Source organism: Equus caballus, chromosome 6, assembly GCF_041296265.1.
Source record: "Equus caballus isolate H_3958 breed thoroughbred chromosome 6, TB-T2T, whole genome shotgun sequence".
NCBI classification, from domain to species: domain Eukaryota; kingdom Metazoa; phylum Chordata; class Mammalia; order Perissodactyla; family Equidae; genus Equus; species Equus caballus.
In genome coordinates this window covers 48145769-48171190 of record NC_091689.1, presented here as the reverse complement: position 1 = coordinate 48171190, position 25422 = coordinate 48145769, and the positions used below count along the sequence as shown (strand labels likewise).

Genomic DNA, 25422 nt, shown 5'->3' with positions numbered 1-25422 from the left:
AGGTATCTTTGATCAAAAGATTTCAATCAGAAACAGAACAATATCCACTTTGACTCTAACTGTATGTGATTTTATTTTTAATCCATGCTAATTATTATCTCCTCCATTGATAGTTTTACTCCTTGGTCAGACTCAAACATCTTACTTTTGTCTGCACATCTGACCTGAGCCTACTCACAGTTCTGCTTTTGCTCTGATTTGCCATTCTCTCTTTAGATTTTTGTTTCATATAATATTTTATTTTAGTGTCTCTCTCCTTTTCGCCTTTGCTCCTAGCATCTCAGTACTTTTTATTCAAAGGGATGCCACTGTAATCTAGAAATGCATTTGGGACAAAGAAATGGAAAGTAGCAAAGAGAATGAAACACAGGGTTGCCAATGGTCAAGATCAGAAAGTGACTAAGAGAGCATATATTGGAGATGAGCAAGGAAGTAAAGAGGTCTTTAAATTGCTTTTCCTCTATGTAGCTGAGGAGAATGTTTTCTTTTCCTGGATCATCAGCTGACTCAGTCCTTAGGTTTGTGTTTCTTCATGTCTAGGAGAACTGGGAACAGACGGTGATGTTTTATAACCACTTCTCCTTCTCCCCTTATTACATCTCCTGGGGAAAATTTTCTGCATTTTAAATTCTGTTCTCAACGTCTATTTCATTATTAATTATAACTATCCTATCACTTTAAAAAAGCCTGTTGAGTTCAGTATTTATATTCATAGTAGATTTTTTTTTTTTATTCAAGACTGCTCACTTGAGAATATGGAGATGTTTGTGATGTTAATAGAGAGAAAGGTCTACATTCTAGAGATGGTTGGCAAGGAAGGATTCCCCAAGCTCTTGAATAATGATAAAGAATTCACAAATCCTGCCTCAGATGTTATAGAACTTCAAGCTCTCCCTTACCTAATCAGGGGGATTAAAAAATATTGCTAACCTCTACCCAATATTGGTCTTGATGCAATAAGAATGTTCAATCACTTTTGCAGATAAATTCCAGAATCTTCCGTTTTGCAGTTACATTTCTGAACAATATCCATGAGTCTGTATGTAATTTACTACATCAACTTCTTATCTAAGCCATATGTATTCAATCAGACTTTTGCTCACTCCCTAGGATATGGTTCAACACATAGATGGAGGCTTATATAAAACCCAATGTAAAGGTGGTTAGGTAGCACTTAATTTAATTAAGGTCTACAAATAAATTTCTTTAAGGGCATATAAAATATTCTATTTTGCATGCTCGAATGAATAGAAATCAGAGAGAGAAAATTCACCTCAAGAACTAGAACAATGATCTGAATATTCTTGTCAAAGTTCTCATGAACAGTTTTGGGAATGTTTTTCAGTTTCCTCTTTTATTTTTCATGCTATTTTTAAATCCGGGAAACTTTAGTCCAAACCACAAGTTCTGCCTTGAGATACACTTTATGTTGGAAGTCTCTTGGCCCCATCAGAATGTTCAGCCATTTGTCTCTGATCTCTGGCCTCTTTGAAAGAAGCCAGATCTCTGGGTAACATCTTCAAGGGAGAGAACAAGAGGCTCCTGGACCTTCTGAACATAGGGGCCCACATAATGGTGCAAGAAGGGCAATCTCAGGGTAGAGGTGAGTATTCCTTTGCTCAGTTGTCAGTATACACTTCTACCTATCTCTATCATCTGAGATGATGGGACATTTGCAGAGAAGAGGCAGACAACGGATAGATTGAAGGAATAGAGATTAGACCTCAATAGTAGGGTCATGGGAAATTGAAGGAAGGAATAATTCCTTAGACCCAGAATCACTTGAAAGAATAAGAAACCAAATATTAATACAGTGGTATGAGAGGTGGGAGACAAAAGTGACATTCTGAGAAAGACAGGGAATCAATGGATGAATGTAGTATGTAAGAAGAAGGAATAAGGAAATAGAAATTACAGTTGGCTGAGAGTGAATTTTTCCCAGATTGTTTTGGACTTCAGAGCTACTACCTGGTCATTTATTCTGGGGGAATTTCTAAGCTCTCTTCTTGTTTTGGGTTTTTAATCACTGTGAGATTCTTTGTCTGGTTTCTTCAATGCTCTAAGCTTCTTAGGAACTCTGGCTTCCTTTCCCCCTAGTAACTGCATTTGTCTCGCTGATCTTACAGAGAAAGCAGTATGGTGGTTCCAAGTGAGGCTCTGGTCTGTTGCTCTGATTTCCATAGCACTCATTGCCGCTTGTTTCATTTTGAGCTGTGTGGGTAAGTTCTTCACTGAGGTTCCACTTCTCTTGATCCCTTTCACTTTCATGTTGTATAAAGATTCCCTAATGTATGTTCTCCTTTACACCGTTAATATGTTAGCTCTTACTTGGAATGCCATGCTTTCTGGATTTCTTCTGCTCCTCCTCCATTTTCTCCTCTTCCCCAATCTTTCGATAACTGACTCTGCATCCAGATTTATTTCACCTGGTTTTATTAGTATTTTCCCAGTCATGACCTTACATATGAATGTGTGTTAGTTGTAGACATTCTTTAAAACACCATCTTCCACTACTGGGTTCACTAATGATCACATGTTCTCTAGTCACAAAAGCCCTCTATGGAAAGTGCAATTATAATCGTTTTTATAGTCATAATACTTTAAATTAAGATCTTTGATTTTCATGTGGGAGTCTCTCCCAATATGAGAGGAAAAAGTATTCAAATGAAATATTTGAGATGTAAGAGAATAAAATATTTCTTCCCTGTTCTGTTTGTCATTAAATCAATATTTCAAGCTTACTTTGTGAGAATTCTCAAAGAACTTTTTGCTTTCTAATCTGCAATTTGGTTCTGTATTCACTGGTAAGGTGATTAAAAATAGTTATCAAACAGTCAGGGAGGGAGTAAAAGTGACTTTCTATTCAAATAGGCCATGTTTTAATTCCTTCTGAGATATAAATAAATCTCATTGTCTTTATTAAAACGCAAATAACTATCACCAAAGTTAGATCTGCTCTACATTTCATAGGCAACTGCCAGGGAGAAAAAGATTTAAGAATAGTTATTTCATTAATCAAGGGGAAGCAGATATTCAGGACCCCAAGATAGGCTAAGAGAAAGGTAGAAAGGTTTGCCAGTATTGAGCTTCAGCAATAAAAGGACAAGAAAGAAATGAGTGAAGAATGAAGTCAGACCTGAGATAGAGCAGGTTGTGGTCAAAGTTCACCCTTGAACGTAAAAGTTAGTGTTCATTTGAGACACTGAAATGTCTCTAAATGTTTAAAGGCTTCTCTTGGTTGTTATTTACCCTGTATGTTTATCTGTAGCTACCAGTAGTCAGAAATTTTAGAAAATATCAAAATAACTTGCAAGCTTGCTTCAGAATTATTAAAATTAAGAAGAAGCAGCCAGCCAGTGAATCAACAAATATTTATTGATTATTTTGTGACACTCGCTATTTGAGGTATTTGTGATTAATTGATGTAGAAAACAGAAAGGGTCTCTGTCCTAGAATTATACAGCTTAAAATTCAATGGGGAAAGAGCTAAACATAAATTTGCAGGCATGTAAACAAACAAGATAAATGAATATAAGCAAGCAGTCATTTAGCATGGTCATTATTTGGCTTGCATAGAGAGAAGAGAGTGGTGGTGGTTGGAGTTAAGCCATCTTAGCCCAGATTTATAAAGCATATGGCTCTATAGTAAAAGAATGGATGATACTAACCCTTCTTCTTCCTTCACAGTGACTTATTTTAAATGTGACAGAACTGGCAAAAAGCTGTCTGAACTACAAACACATTATTCAAGTCTAACCTGTTTCAGTGAAGGGACAAGGGTGTCAGGTAAGGTGTTTCAGTGTTTAATCTGACTTTGTCTTTTCTCAGCAAGAGGTCAGAGTTAGCTCAAGATCAGTTTCTTCTTTCTTTTTTTTTTTTTTTCAGTACAGTCTCTGCCTAGATATCTTTGGAATATCATTAAACTTAAATGTTCATATCATGCTCTAGATTTGCCCTCAAAACAATCCTCCTCCAGACTTGATCTCAATAAATCCTACCAACATACACCATGTAGTGTGCTCAACCCATCCCTAGAAATTATAATCCTCTATTCACCCTTATCAAACGGATAAATTTCCCTTTTTGGTATCTAAGATTCCCAGTTAATAATGCCCAACTCCATTCCAAGTATCAGCTTTATTACTGGTCAGTTTGGATCTTGGACCATGGCTCAGGATGTGATTGCTCCCACTCTAAAATGTTGACCTAGTAACTGTATGTGGAGAGTTGGAAGAGTTGAATTTAGAATCATGGTCTGACTCATACTATGTCTAGTGAAAAAACTCAAAGAAAGGCAAAGTGCATGTTTGCAGTGGTCTTTATGGCCTTACTCCTTTCAAGAAAAGAAACCCAAATAAATGCCACATGCTAGCTATTTCAAGAACTAAATAATTCATTCTTCTGCTCTTGTGGAAAACACATGAAAAATAAAGAGAGGACAGACTTTTCTTTGTATTTCCATGAGATGTTTGAATTTTCCCTTTTTTGGTATTTGGCAAGAACATGGTCCATGAAGGTGGTGAAAAATGATTTTCTCTGCCCTCTCTGACCTATGATTTTCTTGACACATTGGGGTTCTTTGGTCAAACAATTGTGGAGGAGGCACTTCTGAGGAGGAAAACGTAATTCTATCAGGACTGTCTTCTTCCCATCTTTTTTTTTTTTTAAAGTAATTTTATTGGGGTTATAATGATTTATAACAGTGTATAATTTCAAGTATACATTATTGTTTATCAATTCCTGAATACACTTCATTATGCTCACCCTCAGTAGTCTAATTTTTATCCATCACCATATACAAGTGCCCCTTTGTCTCTTTCGCCCACCCCCCAACCCCCTTCCCCTCTGGTAACCACTAATCTGTTCTCTTTATCCATATATTTGTTATCTTTCACATATGAGTGAAATCATGTAGTATTTGTCTTTCTCTGTCTGGCTTATTTCGCTTAACATCATACCCTCAATGTCCATCCATGTTGTTGCAAATGGGACAATTTTGTCTTTTTTATGGCTGAGTAGTATTTCGTTGTATGTGTGTATATATATATACACACACATATATATATATACACCACATCTTCTTTATCCATTCTTCTGTAGAAGGGCACTTGGGTTGCTTTCACATCTTTGCTATTGTGAATAATGCTGCAATGAACATAGGGGTGCATAAATCTCTTTGGATCATTGATTTCAAGTTCTTTGGATAAATGCCCAGTAGTGGGATAGCTGGATTGTATGGTATTTCTATTTTTAATTTTTTGAGAAATCTCCATACGGTTTTCCATAGTGGCTGCACCAGTTTGCTTTCCCACCAGCAGTGTATGAGTCTTCCATTTTCTCCACATCTTCTCCAACATTTGTTGTTTTTTTGTCTTGGTAATTACAGCCATTCTGACCAGTGTGAGGTGGTATCTCATTGTAGTTTTGATTTGCATTTCCCTAATAATTAGTGATGCTGAGCATCGTTTCATATGTCTGTTGGCCATCTGTACATCTCCTTGGAAAAATGTCTGTTCATGTCCTCTGCCCATTTTTTGATCGGGTTGTTATTTTGTTGTTGTTGAGTTATATGAGTTCTTTACATATTTTGGAGATCAACGTCTTGTCTGAAAAATGACTTGCAAATATTTTCTCCTAGTTGATGAGTTGTCTTTCCATTTTGTTCATGGTTTGCTTTGCTTTGCAGAAGCTTTTTAGTCTAATGTAGTTCCATCAACAACTACAACAAAGTTTCAGGGTACACAATCAATTTAAAAAAATCAGTTGCATTCCTATACACTAACAATGAACTAGCAGAAAGAGAAATCAAGAATACAATCCCAATTACAATTGCAACAAAAAGAATAAAATACCTAGGAAGAAACTTAACCAAAGAGGTGAAAGACCTGTACACTGAAAACTGTAAGACATTATTGAAAGAAATTGAAGAAGACATAAAGAAATGCAAAGATATTTCATGTTCATGGGTCGGAAGAATAAGCATAGTTACAATGTCCATACTACCCAAAGCAATCTACAGATTCAATGCAATCCCAATCAGAATCCCAATGGTGTTCTTCATGGAAATAGAATAAAGAATCCAAAAATTTATATGGAACAACAGAAGACCCCAAAGAGCCAAAGTAATCCTGAGAAAAAAGAACAAAGGTGGAGGCATCACAATCCCTGACTTCAAAATATGCTAGAAAGCTATAGTAATCCAAACAGCATGGTACTGGCTCAAAAACAGACACACAGATCAATGGATCAGAATTGAAAGGCCAGAAATAAAACCACACATCTATGGACAGTTAATCTTTGACAAAGGAGTCAAGAACATACAATGGAGAAAGGAAAGTCTCTTCAATAAATGGTGTTGGGAAAACTGGACAGCCACATGCAAAAGGATGAAAGTAGACCATTATCCTGCACCATATGCAAAAATTAACTCAAAATGGATTAAGGATTTGAATGTAAGACCTGAAACCATAGAACTCCTAGAAAAAAACATAGGCAGTACACTCTTTGACACTGGTCTTAGCAGCATCTTTTTGAATATGATGTCTACTCAGGCAAGGGAAACAAAAGAAAATGTTCTTCCCATATTTTGAAGGCACTTCCACAACAACTGGAGTTTTAAAGAATACCTTCCTGGAAGCAGCAATGGACACTTTAGCCTTTGCCTTCAGAATGCTCTGAAATGAATGTGACAGAAATAGATATTAATTAAATTAACTCCACATCTGTCTAGCAAAAGAGACTGCAAATTTACTCCCTAAATATATCCAACCTAAAACTATGGTCAACCAGGCTGTTCAGTACAACCAATCCAAATTACAGATAAGTTTATATGATAAAATTATTTTATATAACGCCATGTCAGCAAATAAAAGTACCAAAATTTTAACAATAGTCTTTTGAATTATTATTACATTGAAAAGAAAAAATAAAAGTTCAAACACAAAATTTCCATTTTGATTAAAGTTAAAAAATAATTGAAATCCACATTGTAAATTCTCCAATTTGTTTCCCACTCAGTCCCAGTCAGAGTCGAGACGTTCAGATGTATGGGTAAAGTCAGTTTCTTCAATATGCCCATGCTCCGTCCAGACTTGTGATCTTCAAACTGTTTTGCTTGCAAACTCCCCCAAACAGATTTTCAAAATTGTTGTACCCTCTTATACAATTAATTTGACATAAAAATTTCTTCTCATTTTATAGAAGCAAAGGCTTTAATTTCTGGAACATTGTAAATATTAACATTTAAAAAACAAAACTGTTACAACTGTTTTTAAAATATATCTATTAATGCCTAAATACCATTACACCTATCATCTATTTTTTTAAAAAAGAGAATAACGTATTATTTAACAGTCAGATGTTTTACATCATTCTTTTTCCTCCTTGGACTAATACATCACGTTCCCCCATCTACCGAAAAATGTAAATAAGTCTGTCTAATGGTTTTATGTCCTGTGGAACATTAGGCTTTAAGTGTTATAAAATTTCTTCTAGATTGACATCTTACAATTATTGTCAGGATATAATATTCAAAACATCACAAATTTATTACAAATTTTGATAACTTATTACTAATAAAGTAAAACTGTATTGGAAGCCCATCTCTTAATGTGATGAATGAGACGTTAGAAAAATGCAATCAGATGTACCCATTATTGAGTAATATTATTGCTAGAATGAGATAGAATTCAATATCAATTCTATTCCTATTTTTCCATTTAGTGACAGAATCTAATAAATCTTATCTAAATAAGTAGATAGGAATAGAAAGAGCTTTGTTAGAATATCACCCAATTTTTTGAAATTTTTCAGCTATTTGCTGAAAATCAACAGTGTTCTATTATCAAAAATTATTTGTAATGGTCTGTTAACTGAGAATTTGATTAGATTATTCTTCAATGTTGTTGAAAGTAAAGAATAATAAATGGAATAACTTGTGAAAGATATGTTATTTCTCAGTCCATAGTCATTTGCATTCTCAATTTTGGGAAAGTACATCAAAAAAGGCTTTTAGAAGTAATCAAATGACTTTATACTTGTCTTTTTATACTTACAAAGCACCTTGATCAGCCCACTATTCTCAGAACAATTGGGAGGATAAAATATTGTTAATTTCATTATATATTTTTGAAAAATACTTCCGTTCATTGCAGCTTTCAATATTTTTGTCAACTTTAGAGCTGAAGATTTAGCATATTCAATGTATGAAAAAAGTTTGCATATATAACTTAATTGGCAAAGCCAATTCCCACCATTAAAACAGTCAGCCAAATTAGGCTTTTTAAATGAAAATAATACACTAATACATGCTTTGAGGAGTATTATAAAAATCAATCTTTAATAATGCACAGAATGCAAAACTAAGATAGATTTCTAAAAGTGGCCAATATTAAAATGATATAGCTATGGTATATTTTATTCATTTTGTAATATTATAAAAGGAAGAATAGGTTTTAGGTTGTTTCTTGTCATTTAATGTGTAATGATGTAACAATATAAAAAAATGAATAAATGGCTGGTCTGCTGGCGTAGCGGTTAAGTTTGCACTCTCTGCTTCAGCTACCTGGGGTTCACTTGTTTGGATCCTGGGTGTGGACGTACACACCTCTTATCAAGCCATGCTGTGGCAGGCGTCCCACATATAAAGTAGAGGAAAATGAGCATGGGTGTTAGCTCAGAGCAAATCTCCCTCAGCAAAAAGAGGAGGATTGGCGGTGGATGTTAGCTCATCTTCCTCAAAAAAAAAAAAAAAACCAAACAAAAAAAAGAATAAAATAGAGCTACATGTAACAACATGAGTGAATCTTAGCGACGTGGAATGAAAACTTAAGCCCAAGAAGACCACATATATTTTAATGCCTTTTAAAAAATTCAAAACCCAGTAAGTCTAAACAACTTATTGAGTATACATATATATATTAAAATTATATATATATGTAATCAAATATTTCAGTGGATTTAAATACGGTTACTAGAGATGTTTTTAATCTTAGGAGAGTGGCAAACTGGTGCTTCTAAGGGGAAAGGAGAGAGAACTGATATTTGTTTAAACTCCTACGTAACTGATACTGAGTAAAAATTAGTAATAGGTAATATGCATGAGCAATTATTCCACCTTCTGGACCTTTTAAAGTGCTTCACACATATTACGTGATTTACTCCCTTTGAGGTTGGCACTGTTATTATTTCTATATTAAAGACGAAATAACTGAGGCTCAAGAAGGTTATGTAATTTGTCCAAAGGCATGCATAATAAATGGTGGAGCCAGAATTCTAATGAAGCACAATTCTCATGACTACGCTGTGAATAATTATCAATTCCATTTTAAAAACCTGAGGCCCTGTGGTTCACCCAAGATTATTAAGCACAACTGGTGTTCCAGATACACCTGTGTTAGTCATTTGCAACTCTCTTTGAACTTGGTGCTTCTAATGTACAAGAGATACAAAGAACAGACAACAGACAAACATTGATAACCATTTTTTTGCCAAAAAATCCAGAGCAATTCTTCAGGTAAACCTTAGTAAATATTGAGGATTCAATGTTAAGAATGTTGATTTAAAAGCAATTCTATGGCCCAACATTATATTATTCAGGGAATAGTAAATATATGAATTAAGAAGCCTATCTCTAGAAACAACCACAGATCCTTGGAATTTTATGTGTATATAACATCCTTCTTTGCTCCTATTTATCTCATCTTGCACTTTTCTCTTTCATGCAACCTAGAAAAAGTCTGGGGATGCTGTCCAAGTACTTGGAAGCCATTTGGTTCCAGCTGCTATTTCGTTTCCACTGAACAAAATTTTTGGACCAAGAGTGAGCAGAACTGTGTGGGGATGGGGGCTCATTTGGTGGTGATCAACACAGAAGCAGAGCAGGTACTTCTGTTTTACTTTTCATTAAAATATTTTTAATTGTGGAAAAAGTAACACAAAATTTATTATCTTAACTGTTTTTAAGTGTACTGTTCAGTAGTGTTAACTATATTCACACTGTTGCAAAAAGATCTCTACGAAGTTTTCATCTTGCAAAACTGAAACTCTATATCCATTGAACAACAACTACCCATTTCTCCCTCCCCCCAGCTCCTGGCAACCAACCTTCTAATTTCTGTTTCTTGAGTTTGACTATTTTAGATACCTTGTGTAAGGAATTATACAGTATTGTCTTCTTGTGACTGCCTGATTTCACTTAGTATAGTGTCCTCAAAGTTTATCCATGTTGTAGCATGTGACAGGGTTTTCTCCCTTTTTGAGGCAGAATAATATTCCGTTATATATACTTATACCACATAATGTTTATCCATTCATACATTGATGGACATTTGGGATGCTCTCACCTCTTGGCTATCGTGAATAATGCTGCAATGAACATAAGTGTGCAAATATCTCTTTGAGGTCCTGCTTTCCATTATTTTGGATATATACTTGGAAGTGGGATTGCTGGATCATATAGTAATTCTAATTTTAAGTTTTTGAGGAACAACCACCTGTTTTACATAGTGGCTGCACTATTTTACACTCCCACAAAGAGTTCTCAAGGGTTCCAATTTCTCCACATCCTTGACAACACTTGTCTTCTTTTTCTTTAGTTTGATATTGGCCATCCTAATGGGTGTGAGGTGATGTTTCACCATGGTTTTGATTTGCATTTCTCAAGTGATTAACAATATTAAGCATATTTTCATATAGTTGTTGATCATTTGTATACCTTTTTTAAAGAAGTGTCTATTTAAGTCTTTTGCCCATTTTTTTATTATTATATTTTTATTGAGGTATAATTGACATATAACATTATATTAGTTTCAGGTGTACAACATAATGATTAAATATTTATATATATTGTGAAATGATCACCACAGTAAGTCTAGTTAACATTTGTCACTGTACGTTGTTACAAAATATTAAAATCCTTCACCGATTTTTAAAAATTGGGATGTTTGTTTTTTTGTTATTGAGTTGTAGGAATTTTTATATATTATAGATATTAACCCTTTATCAGATATACGATTTGCAAATACTTTCTCCTATTCCATGGGTTGCCTTTTTACTCTTGATTATTTCCTTTGATGCACAGAGTTTTTAAGTTTGATATAGTTACATTAGTCTCTTTTTTTCTCTGTTCCCTGTGCTTTTGGTATGATATGCAAGAAATTATTGCCAAATCCAATGTCATAAAGCTTTTCCCTTACGTTTTCTTCTAGGATTTTTATAACTTTAGGTCTTACATTTAGGTCTTCTATTTTGAATTAATTTTTGTATATGGTGTAAGGTAATGGTCTATCTTCATTCTTCTGCATGTGGATATCCAGTTTTTCCAACACCATTTGTGGAAGAGCTTATCCTTACCCTGTTGTGTAGTTTTGGAACCTTGTTGAAGATCATTTGGCCATATATGCAAAGGTTCATTTCTGGACTCTGTTCTGTTCCATTGGGGTATATGTCTGTTGTTATGCCAGTATCATACTGCTTTGAGAGCTATAGCTTTGTAATGGGTTTTAAAATCACAAAGTGTGAGGCTTCCAAATTTGTTCTTTTTTTTTTCAAGATTATTTTGGCTATTATGTGTCCCTTGAATTTCTATATGAATTTTAGGGTTTTTTTTTCTATTTCAATGGGAAAAAACCCCCCCAAAAACCCCACCATTAGAGTTTTGATAGGAATGGCACTGAGTAGACTGCTTCGGGTAGTAAGGACATTTTAACAATGAATGACCCCATGAATGACCATGGATATCTTCACATTTATTTGTGTTTTCTTTGATTTCTTTCAAAAATGTTTTGTAGTTTTCAGATTACAAGTTTCTTGCTTCCTTGGTTAAGTTTATTCCTAAGTATTTTATTTTTTCAACGCTATTGTAAATGGGATTGCTTTCTTAATTCTTTTTTAGATTGTTTATTACTAGCGTATAGAAATGCAACTGATTTTTGTATATTGATTTTGTATCCTAAACCTTACTGAATTTTTGTTAGTTCTAACAGTTTTTCCAGCTTTAAAGAGATACAGTTGACATAAAATATTATATAAGTTTAAGGTGTACTATGTGATGATTTGATACATATATATGTTGCAAAATCATGACCACAAAATGTCAGTTAACACATCCATCAACTTACAAAATTACCATTTTCTTGGTGGTGAGAACATTTAAGTTCTACTTTCTTATCAACTTTGATGTAGACAATACTGTATTGTTAACTATATTCACTGTGCTGTCTGTACATTAGATCCCCAGAGCTTACTCATCTTATAACTGGAAGTTAGTACCCTTTGACTAACATCTCCTCATTTCCCCTACGCCCTCATCACCTGGACCACCATTATCGTCTCTGGTTGTATGAGTTTGGCTTTTTTAGATCCCATGTGTAAGTCAGACCATACAGTATTTGTTTTTCTCTCTCTGACTTGTTTCACTTAGCATAATGTCGTCTAGGTTCATCCATGTTGTCACATATGGCAGCATTTCTTTCAGTTTTATGGCTGAATAATGTTACATTGTATATATATACACCACATTTTCTTTATCCATTCATCCATCTATGGACATTGGGTTGTTTCCATATCTTAGCTATTGTAAATAATACTCCAATAAACATGGAGTTGCAGATCTACCTTCAGTATAGTGATTTAATTTCCTTCTAATATATACCCAGAAGTGAGATTGCTGGGTCATATGCCAGTACGATTTTAAATTTTCTGAGTAACCTCCATAGTGTTTTTCATAGTTGCTGTACCAATTTACATTCCCATCAACAGTGCACACAGGGACTCTTTCTCCACATTCTCAACTGCATTTATTATCTCTTTTCTTTTGCTATTAGTCATCCGAAAGGTGTGAGGAGATATCTCATTGTGGTTTTGATTTACATTTCCTTTAAGATTAGTAATGTTGAGCACCTATTGACTATTTGTATGCAATCTTTGGAAAAATGTCTATTTGTGTCCTTTGCTTATTTATTAATTGGATTTTTAAACTTTATTTCCTTATGTTGAGTTTGTAATTTCTTTATATATTTTGGATATTAGCCCCTTAACTGGTAGCTGGTTTGCAAATATTTTCTTCCATTCTGTAGGTTTCCTTTTCATTTTGTGATTGTTTCTTTTGCTGTGCAGAGTTTTTTAGAAGCCTGGAACCCTGTGTTTCAGTACATAGAAGTTTTGTCTGTAAAATAATGAGAATGTTATAATTACAATAGCAAATTTCAATGTTGGATACATCACAAATATTGCCTGCAACTACTTTTTAATCAAAATAACAACAGATCAAAAAGGTACATATTTGGCCTGTGTGCCAAGGTGGCTCAGATGCAGGTTGTCTCTGCTGAAGAGGGAAAATGGTGCTTGATGGAGCACAGCAAGTGGAGCTGAAAGAGGGGAAGGCAGGCAGTAGATTCTGCCAATATTATCTTTCGAAGATTGAAGATCTCCAGCTGATTGTAAATGGTATAATTATAAGAAACTGGAGAATTCACAAATATGTGCAAATTAAACAACATGCTGCTGAACAACCCATGGGTCAATGAAAAAAATCAAAAGAGAAACAAAAAAATATCTTGAGACAAATGAAAATGAAAATACAACAAACCAAAACTTATGGGATGTAGCGAAAGCAGTCACAAGTGATAAATTCAAGTTACAAGTTCATAGTGATAAATGCCTACCTCAAGAAACAAGGAAAATCTCAAATAAACAACCTAACTTTACATTTCAAGGAACTATAAAAAGAAGAACAAATAAAGCCCCAAGTTAGTAGAAGGAAATAACAAAGATCAGAACAGAAATAAATGAAATAGAGACTAAAAGACAAAAGAAAAGATCAATGAAACCAAGGGCTGGTTTTTTTTAAAAGATAAACAAAATTGACAAATCTTTAGCTACACTCACCAAGAAAAAAAAGTGGACTGAAATAAATAAAATCAGAAATGAAAGAAGAGACATTACAACTGATACCACAGAAATACACAGGATCATAAAAGACTACTACAAACAATAATACACCAACAAATTGGACAACCTAGAATAAATGAATAAATTCCTAGAAACACACAACCCCAGGACTGACTCATAAAGGAATAGAAAATCTGAACAGACCAATCACTGGTAAGATGACTTAATCAGTAGTCAAAAACCTCCCAACAAACAAAAGTCCAGGACCAGATGGCTTCACTGGTGAATTCTACCAAATATTCAGGGAAGAATTAGTACCAATCCTTCTCAAACTCTTCCAAAAAATAGAAGAGGAGGAAACACGTCCAAACTCATTTTATGAGTTCAGCATTACCCTGATATGAAAACCAGACAAGAACACCAGAGGAAAAGAATATTACAGGCCAATATCCCTGATAAACATAGATGCAAAAATTCTGAATAAAATATTAGCAAACTGAATTAAACAATACATTAAAGGGCTCATACACTATGATCAAGTGAGATTTATTCCAGAGACGCAAGGATAGTTCAACATCCACAAATCAATGTGACACATCACATTACCAAAAGGAAGAGTAAAAATCATAGGACCAATTCAATAGATGCAGAAAAAGCGTTTGAAAAATTTCAACATCAATTTATGATAAAAACTCTCAACAAAGTGGGTATAGAGGGAAGGTACCCCAACATAATAAAGGCAATATATGACAAGCCCACAGCTAGCATCATATTCAATGGTGAAAAGATGAAAGCTTTTCCTAGAGGATCAGGAACGATACAAGGATGCCCACTCTACCACTTTTATTCAACATAGTATTAGAAATCCTAGCCAGAGGAATTAGGAAAGAAATAGAAATAGAAGGAATCCGAATCATAAAGAAAGAAGTAATACTGTCACTATTTGCAGATGACACGATATTATATATAGAAAACCCCATATCTCCACCAAAAAACTGTTAGAACTAATAAACGGCTTCAGTAAAGTTGCAGAATACAAAATCAAAATACAGAAATCTGAGGAATTTCTACACACTAATAATCAACTATCAGAGAAATTAAGAAAACAACCGCATTTACATCAAAAAGAATAAAACACGTCAAGATATATTTAACCAAGGAGGTTAAAGACCTGTACACTGAAAACTATGAGACATTGATGAAAGAAATTGAAAAGGACACACATAAATGGAAAGACATTCTGTGCTCATGGATTAGAAGGTTAATATTGTTAAAATGTTCATATTACCCAAAACAATCTACAGAGTCAATATAATTTCTATCAAAATTCCAATGACATTATTCACATAAATAGAACAAACAATCCTAAAATTTGTATGGAACCACAAAAGACCCCAAATAGCAAAAGCAATCTTGAGAAAGAACAAAACTAGAGGGATCATGCTCCCTAATTTCAAAATATATTACAAAGCTGTAGTAATCAAAACAGTATATTATTGTCATAAAAACAGACACAGATGGATGGAACAGAATAGAGAGCACAGAAATAAACTCAGAAATATATGGTCAATTAATTTATGACAAAGAAGACAAGAATATACAATGGGGAAAAGACAGTCTCTTCAGTAAATAGTGTCGGAAAAACTGGAAAGCCACATGCAACAATATGAAACCAGACCACTATCTTTCACCAGGCACAAAAGTTAACTCAAAATGGATTAAAGAAAAAAATTGTCCCACTGCAGAAGATATGTTTTCTCTTCCATACAGTGCTAGAGACAACATAAACTTTCTCCATTTTTGTTTTTATTTTATTTTTTCTCTCTCTATAGTGTTTTCTTTTTTTATACTCTGTGTAGGCAATGTCAAAAAAACTGGATTAAAGACTTTAATGTAAGACCTGAAACTGTAAAACTCCTAGAAGAAAACATAGGTGGTAAGCTCCTTGACATTGGTCTTGGTGATGATTTTTTGGATTTGACACCAAAAGCAAAGGCAACAAAAGCAAAAATCAATAAGTGGGACTACACCAAACTAAAAACTTCTTCACAGCAAAGAAAACCATCAACAAAATAAAAAGGCAACCTATTAAATGGGAGAAAGCATTTGCAAATCATATATCTGATAAGGGCTTAACATTGAAAACATACAAAGAACTTACACAACTCAATAGCAAAAATACCCCCAAAAACCAAAACCAAGCAGAAACCAAGCAGTCCAAGTAAAAAATGGGCATAGGATCTGAATCATTCCAAAGAATACGTACAGCTGGACAATAAGTACATGAAAAGATGTTGAATATCAACAGTCATCAGGGAAATGCAAATCAAAACCACAATGAGGTATCACTTCACACCTGTTGGAATGGCTATTATCAAAAAGACAACAAATACAAGTGTTGATAAGGATGTGGAAAGAAGAGAACCCTTGTGCACTGTTGGTGGGAATGTAAACTGGCACAGCCACTATGGAAGACAGTATGGAGGTTCCTCAAAAAACTAAAAATAGAACTACTGTGTGATCCAGCAATCCCACTTCTAGTGTTTTTAGCTTTTTCTGGCATTTATCCAAAAAAACGCAAAACACTAACGCAAAAAGATATATGCACCACCATGTTCATTGCAGCATTATTTATGGGAGCCAAAAATATGGAAACAGCCTAGGTGTCAACTGACAGATGAATGAATAAAGAAAATGTAGCATATATATACAATGGTATATTATTCAGCCATAAAAAAGGAGAAAATCTTGCCAATTGTGACAACATGGAGGAAACTTGAGAGCATTATGCTAAGTGAAATAAATCAGAAAGAGAAAGACAAATATCATATAATCTCATTTATGTGTGGAATCAAAAAATATCCCCAAAACTCCAAGCTCATAGAAAGAATAGAATTAGCAGAGTATAGAGGGTGGGTGAAATGGTGAAAGGAGTCAAAATGTACAAACTTCTAGTTATAAAATAAATAAATCATGGTGATGTAATGTACTGCATTGTGACTATGGTTAATAATTCTGTATTGCATATTTGAAAGTTGCTAAGAGAATAGATCTTAAAAGTTCTCATCACAAGAAAAAAAATTCTGTAATTATGTATGGTGACGGATGTCAACTAGAGTAATTGTAGTGACCATTTCACAATATATACAAATAGAGAATCATTGTGTTGTACACTTGAAACTAATATAATGCTGTATGTCAATTATACCTCAAGAAAAATGTATCTATTCTTGTTCACTAAAATTAGGCAATTTGGGAATATGAGGCATTCTTCCTTTCTCTCTCTCCTTTTTAAAATCCTCAATATCAAGCTACAGATACACTTAAGCTGCAATGGTAATACCAAAAAGTGAAATGGGTGTTTGCTTTTTAAAATCATTGAAATATATAAAATGCCTTGGCAGATAACAATACTACTCCATGACTAGCAGAGTACTTTTAACAACAGGAATTAATGTCGGGGAAACTTCCTTATGTTTTATAAAACAGCCTTGGCTTAAGAGCAGCCTCTCTTCCACAGACTATTTGCTTTATGTCAGAGAATCTCAGGACAATACACAGGAAATTTTTCTTAAGCCTGCAGGTTCAATTCAAAATCAATTAAAAAATAATTTCACTTACCTCAAAGAAATTACCTACGGGAAAACAATCTAGATAGATCAAAAAGGTAATATAGAGGCCCAAATGGGAAAACAAAAGTAATAATTTTTTAAGAAATGAATCACTACAGTTAACATCTAGTAAGCACTCCTTTATGTTTAACTTTTACAAGTAATTTACTACTTCTTAGAGAAGTACTACTTAGGAGAGTAGAGAAACAAATTTGAATTTTGATAAGCCAAGTGCAATTTCACTGAAAAACAATCAGAAATAAGATGGAACACATCTAAACTTACAAAATTAAAAAATGATGGAAGCTCAAAGAGTGACATACGTTTTACGTGTAAGGAATTCTTTCTCTTGGTAAAGAAAAGAATAAATTCTATTTGAGATGTGAATTCATCATCATCTTGTGATGACGTTGGTGTTTTTGGCCTGTTCTCTTATCCAATGAGCCATCATGTGATTGTTCATCACACCTTACATTTCTTTTCTCTTTAGAGCTATAAAGAGCTTTTATTCTGTTCAGTCTAGAAATTTCAATTTATGACACCCTCTTTTTCTTCATGCAGAATTTCATCATCCAGCAGCTGAATGAATCTCTTTCTTATTTTCTGGGACTCTCAGATCCACAAGGCAATGGCAATTGGCAATGGATTGATAAGACACCTTACAAGGAAAATGTCAGGTGAGCGCAGACTCAGATTAATGAAACACAGGGCCTTGTTTAAATAAAAAACTTAGGGAAATTTGTTAGCAGTGACTATTAATGATAACACTAATAGTCATGATGATAACAGATCCTAATAATTATTAAGCTCTTATTAAGTGAATGCATTATCTCACTTAAACTTCTTGAAAACTTCTTTTTCAGAACTCATTTTACTGATGAAAAAATTGAATAATTTGTTCAAGGTCAATAAACTAGTATGATGAGAAACTGAGTCTTAATTCCATGTCTATCTAATTCCAAAGACGGTACTCTTGACCATTATATTTCACTGCCTCTAAAACACATGTAGACACTTCAGTTGAATTTTTATCCAATTAATAAAATTTGAAATATTTAAGTGAGAACTATGTTCAGTTCTAGTAGGATAATTATATAACAATACTGTTTATTTATGGCTTAAACAAACTCAGAATTTAATTACACGTTATCTTATTTGATTCTCACACAATCTTGTGAGCTATTTGGGGACCTTATTATGATTTCTACTTTTATAGATAAAGAATCTAATACCTGGGAGATTATATTTCTTCTTTAAGGGTAAAATGAGTCAGTAGCAAAACCAGTCTCTTAATTCCAAAAATAATGTCCTACTCCCACGACCCCCACCCCCTACCATAGATTGTATTCCTTGAAGGCATGATAACTTCTTATGTCCAGACTCAAGCACCTGACACTCATTTAAGGTAGCTCCATGACAATAGAGAAACTTTGGAAGTTGATAAGAGTATACAAATGAAGGACTGTTTATTAGATGCCACTAACAAAGGAACAGTTTAATAACCTGGGTTAGGGTAAGGGTTCTATATAGAGGAGGAAATAAAGATCAGAGTCTAGGGGAAAGGTCCAAGATTGCTCTGTTTCATAAAAATTTTGCCTGGAGAATGTTAGAGGAGCAACTGTGAATGTGTGGGTCCTCACTTGAGGTTTTCAAGGAAGGCAGTATGAGAAGAGGAGAGCAATCATTGGGATCGTCTTTCATCCTGAACCCCATTCTGTTCAACCCCAACCCTACATGTTTTCTAATCAACCACTATGCATTTATTACAGAAGTGTTTTTACCCTGTGTTTCTCTTTAGATTATGGCATCAGAATGAGCCCAATTTTTCTGCAGAGGAATGTGCTTCAATAGTTTTCTGGAATCAGAGAGGATGGGGCTGGAATGATGTTTTCTGTGATTCTAGTAGGCATTCAATATGTGAGATGAAGAAGATCTACCTATGAGTGAGACTCTATTCATCGATGACTTTAAAGTTGAGACCTACCATAAAATGACAATTTCCTCTTATAATTTATGTATAATCCTTATCATAGAAGTTCATGGAAATATTTGGATGCCTTTCTCCCTTCATCTCTCTTCTAGCTTCCTCTTTTCCACAGATAGTTCCATCTTTTCCAATGACAGAATGAGCTCTTCCTTCCTTTGTTTTTTTCTTTAATTTGTTATTCATTCTTTTCTTTCCTTTCTTCATACTTCTTTTCACAAACATGTCTTTTGCCAGATATTGCACTATTTTGTCTATTAGAAGATTCATAAGGAGGTAACTTTGGAAAATTATGACCCTCCTTCCTCAAAATGCCATTGACAAATCCTTTTGATCAAGATGGTGACTGGGACTGCAATCATCTGAAGGCCTGGCAAGAGCTGAAGGATCAACATTCTAGATGTCTCACTCACATGGCTGGCAACATGTTAGTGGCTATTGGTTGGAGGCCTCAATTCCTCACCACAGGGAACTCTCCATAGGGTTACTTGAATCTCCTCACAATGTGGTGGCTGGCTTCCACCAGAGTGACTAATCTAAGAGAGCAAGTAAGGCATCAATGTCTATTATGATCTAGTCTCAGAAGTCAAACCCCATAACTTCTGGTGCATTCCACTGGTCACATAGACCAAACATGATATAATAAAGAAGGGGACTACCCAAAGGCATGAATAGCAGAAGGTGAGAATCATTGAGGGCCATCTTGAAGGCGGGCTACCATAGCAAGATTTTTTTTAAAAAAGATACAAACTATGTATACTGAGAAGGAAAATAATTAAAAGTTGTTTTATACTAAAATTATGTCCATAAAAATACTATAAAGAAAATTAGAAAAAAATGAACTGGGAGAAGATATTTCAAAGACTATGACTAACACAGTATTAATACCAAGAACATATAAGCAACTGTCACAAATCAATTAGAGAGACAAAAAATGGGCAAAATATTTGAAGAGTATTTCATAGAAGAGGTAATACATAATCCAATAAACATATTTTTAGAGAGATGCTCAACTTCACTCATAATTTAAGAACTGCAAGTCAAGAACACCATAATTACTATTCTGTACTCATTCTTTTGTTTTTTTGTGAGGAAGACCGGCCCTGAGCTAATACCTGTTGCCAATCTTCCTCTTTTTGATTGAGGAAGATTGTCGCTGAGCTAACATCTGTTCCAATCTTCCTCTATTTTATGTGGGATGCTGCCACAGCATGGCTTGATGAGCAGTGCTAGGTCTGCACCTGGGATCCAAACCTGCGAAACCTGGGCTGCAGAAGTGGAGCGTGCAAACTTAACCACTACATCACTGGGCCAGCCCTATTTCATGCCCATTTTAATGGCAAAAATTAGGAAACAGATAATACCAAGAGTTGGGGGAGATGCAGATAAATGAGATCTCTTATACATTGCTGATTTGAGTTTATATTGGTACAACCACATTGGAAAGTACATAAATCTACATTTTTCCTATATAAACATCATCCAGCAAATGCCGTATTAAGAGAGATCTAAGGTCTATGAAATGTGGGTATTAAACTGAAGAGTTGTTCTGTAGGGATAACTTTAAGCTGGGAGAACTTCTGCATAGTATGCTTATATTTTTTGGCACATATATGTATGGTAAAAGTGAAAACAAATCAAGGATTTGCTAAACACAAAGCCCAACACAATGTTTACATTTGGATGATAGGCAGGGGATGGGACTGGGAGGAGCACACAGGCATGTGATAGATGAAGTTCTAGTTTTTGTATAGGGCAGTGGTGTTTGTATAATAAACATCAAACACAACAAAATAAAGCAAGAATGTCAAGAATAGTGTATTATGAATCTCAAATTATGATTCAAATGTGTTTGTGCACCCAAAGTCCATATATGGAAGATAATTAATTGGAGACTGGATTAATGAGAATTGGGGGTTCTTGACAAGCACTTTTGGGTCCAATATCATACCGCAGTAGTAGTGATTTCAGGATCCAGAAGCAGTTGCCTCCATGCCACAATTCTCTCTCTACCCGCAAGAGGCTGGGACACTGGCATACTCAGTCTAGCCACAACAATTGCATCTGGAAATCCACAGTTTATGACCTTGGCTATCTGCAGAAACACAAGCAGGAAACTAGCTCCTGCTTCATTTTTACTTCCAAGTCTCACACTATTGAATTCAATTGGTGTTTACAAATTTCATCAGGAAAATAGTTGGAAAGGAGTTTGGAAAATGTACTTCACAACTTTCCATCCTCTGAAGCACTGGTAGGCACAACGAAGGAGAGGAGATAGATGTTGAGTGCTGATTGACTAAATCTGGCACAACTGTGACATGGCATTCTTGAAATACATGGTAAGATTTGATCCAAGCATCTCCATCCACAAGTGAGATGACCCACAGTTTTCTTTTTGGTCCTCTTCTAGTTTGGAATCAGTTTGTGTTAACTTTGTAGAATGAGTCAGAACGCTTTTCTTCTTTTTCTATTTTCTGAACAGTTTGGTTAAATTTACCGGTAGTGTAGTATCTTAATCTGCCTTATCTGCTATAACAAAAAATGACAGGAATTTATTTCTCACAGTTCTGGAGGCTGGGAAGTCCAAATCAAGGCATCAGTGTAATGACATTTTGGTCAGGGCCCTCTTCCTAGTTCATAGGTGGCACCTTTTTGATGTGTCCTCACGTGGTAGAAGGGGAGTCCAGGGGTCTCCCTGCGGTTTCTTTTATAAGGCTCTAATCCCATTCATGAGAGCACTACCCTTGTGACCCAAGCACCTCCCGAGGCTCTGCCTCCTAAGACCATCATCTTTGGCCATTAGGATTTCAACATATGAATTTTGGGGGGACATAAACATTTAGACCATAGCATGTAGGTACATGTCTCTTAGAAATTTGGTTAAATTTACTTGTAAATTTCTCTAGACTTTTTGTCTGTTTAAGACTATTTCTTCAACCACATACTCCTTTTTGGGAGGGATGATTTGATTTCCCTTTTTTATGATTTTTGAGGCTTAGGGTTTCTAAATCTTCTTAGTCAATTTCACTAATTTTTATTTTCTAGAAAACCTTCTATTTCATATTAATTTTTAACTTGTTGGTTTGATTAACTTGCTAGGGCAGCCCACACAAGTCAGGAAAACAGTTTACTTACTAGATTACTGGTTTATTACAAAGGGTATTAAAGGATACAGATGAAGAGATACATAGGATGAGGTTCAGAAGGGTCCTGAGCACAGGAGCGTCTGTCCACAGGATGTTTGATGCATCACCCCTGTGGCACATTGTTCACCAACCGGAGAACTCTCTGAACCCCATCCTTTTGGGTTTCTTTGGAAGTTTCATTATATAGGCATGATTGATTAAATCATTGGCCATTGGTGATTAATTCAACCTCAAGCTCCTCTCTGCTCCTTGGAGGTTGGGGGTGGGGCTGAAAGTTCCAACCCTCTAATCACATGGCTGGTCCCAGCCACCATCCTTAGGTTATCTAAGGGCTTTCCAAAAATAATCTCATTAACATAAGCTCAGGTGTGGTGAAAGGAGTTTGTTATGAATAACAAAAGACACCCATTTTGCTTTTATTGATCTGAAGCTATTTCAGGAACCAAGGACAAAAACTAAATATTATAACAAAAGATTGCTATTGTTCTAATCACTTAGGAAATTACAAGGGTTTTGGGAGCTGTGAGTCAGAAACGAAGAACAAAGGCCAAATAAATACCTTATTACATATTTCTTATTATAAATCACTATATCACAATCCACAACAGATTTCTGCACTATACAGCAAACAATAAAACAAATTACCTAATTATTTAATATAGTCATGCACCACACAATGCTGTTTTGGTCAATGACAAACCACCTATACCACAGTGGTCCCATAGCTTGGTACCATATAACCTAAATGTGTGGTAGGCTATACCATCAAGGTTTGTGTAAGTACACTCTATTGAAACTTATGGCCAGATAGCCATTAATGATTATTCTTAAAAGTTATGTAGATAAGCAATATATTATCAGACTCTCACTAGGTTCATTATAGATGACATCTCTGATGCTTGGGTCAGCATGGTAAGTTGTTTTTCAGGAACTGACAGTCGACGCTTTGTCCAGTTCAGGCTGATTTAAAACACTGACTCATCAACTGAGCCTGCACAAATGTCCAATAGGTGACCTCTGACACCGGGGACGGAAAACTCTACTCTCAGATAATGCTAATGCCACCATCTTGTGAACATGCATTCTATGAAAAAGCCATGAAGCTAAACTATGCTTGCAGAACATCAATTACCTCACTTTTCCTTACCTGCAATCATTTATCCCAACACTTCAGACCACTTGGCCCCTTTATCTCATAAATATCCCTAATCCTCATTTTCAGGGAGACAGATTTGAGACTTGTTCTCTCATCTTCTTACTTGGATGCCTTGTGAATAAACCCTTTCTCTGCCTCAAAACTTGTCGTCTCAGTGATTGGCATACTGTACAGCAGGCAAAATGGCCTGGTTTGGTAACACTGTGGTGTTTGTGCAATGACAAAATCGCCTAATGATGCATTTATCAGATTGTATCCCTATTGTTAAGCGTTAAGTTATGCATGACTGTACATATTAAACTTATTAGTGGGTACATTTGTATGAAAATGTTGCACAATAAAAATTATGTTATCCTTCTTCATTGCAATGAACATAATGTACTGTAAGAAGAAACAAACCATCAAAATTAAGCCTGGATTGATTGGACTCGAGGTGTCTGGCAGAAGAAATCAAGAGTCTATAAAGGTCTAAGCATTTGGGGAAAGGATTGGGAAGTTAGTATGATGCATTTCACCTGGACTTATGAGCAACTTGGATAGTTTTTGTTATGACACATTTGCAGATCTAGCAAGTTGTTTTCTTAAATAGAAATTTTGGATAAGAATTTTATAGGATGTTTTGGTAAATATTTGTATATGGAAACTTCATATAGGAAGAAACGTCTGTATATGAAGCCATGTATTAGGTACATACAAGGTTAGAGCTATTATTTGTACTTGGTAAATTAAATTTTTTATCATTTTGGCATCGCTTTCTTTAACTTTATTAGTACCTTTGGCTTTAGTTTTTCTCCTGATATTAAAATGGATAAACCAACTTCCTTAAGGTTAGTGTTATAAGGTATTTTTTTCCTGTCCTTTATTTTTGACTTTCTTGATCCTTATGTTTTAGATGTGCTTCCTGTAAGCAGCATATAGTTAAATTTTTTAAAAGTTCAATCTGATAACCCATTTTTTTGGTGGCAAATTTAATGCATTTACATTTATGGCAATTTCTCATATGTATGGTTTTAAATCCATCGTCTTACTATGTGGTTTCCATTTTCCCCAACATGTACTATGTTCCTTTCCCCTGCCCCCCCACTTCCTTGTCTTCTTTGAGATTGATTATTATTAATTATTATTTTTCCTCTTTGTTATTTTGGGAGTCATATACGTTTTCACCATTCTTTTAGTGGTTGCTCTAAAATTTGCAACGTGCAGCAATGACCTATCAAATCTTATGTTAACTGATGCTTTTGCTGTCCTCCTGGAGAATGTAAGAAGCTTAGAACATTTTAACTCCATTGCCACTCTTCTCTGCTTATAAGCTGTTGTTGTCATGTATTTCAATTCTATATATTCTTTACATACCTTACAAATTTTATTTTACTTGTTTTATACAGTTAATGTCCACATAGATTTATCTACATAGTTACCATTTTTTATTTCTCTTCACTCATTCCTATACCTCAAGCCTCATACTTGGAATTATTTTCCTTCTCTTTGAATAACAGTCTTTATATTTTTATTTATATCAGGCTTCTGATGTCATTATTTCCTTTGATTTTTAATTTTTTTATTGAGTTCATGATAGTTTACATCAATGTGAGATTTCAGTTGTACATTATTTCTTGACAGTCACCACATAAGTGC

The 25422-nt window shown here is 34.7% G+C and overlaps 1 protein-coding gene across 2 annotated transcripts; it reads left to right on the top strand.

Moving 5' to 3' along the window:
* The first annotated feature begins 1392 nt into the window (after nt 1-1392).
* CLEC6A (C-type lectin domain containing 6A) lies at nt 1393-21299 on the top strand. 2 transcript variants are annotated; one of them, XM_014740532.3, is made up of 6 exons: nt 1393-1603; nt 2127-2219; nt 3688-3786; nt 9731-9882; nt 18063-18178; nt 19300-21299. In XM_014740532.3, the coding sequence occupies exons 1-6, from the start codon at nt 1573-1575 to the stop codon at nt 19442-19444; spliced, it is 636 nt and encodes a 211-aa protein (XP_014596018.1). In that variant the 5' UTR covers nt 1393-1572; the 3' UTR covers nt 19445-21299. The 2 variants fall into 2 exon arrangements, with proteins under 2 accessions (XP_014596018.1, XP_023498856.1); XM_023643088.2 differs by lacking the exon at nt 2127-2219 and having other exon boundaries at nt 1439-1603.
* The last annotated feature ends 4123 nt before the right edge of the window (nt 21300-25422 follow it).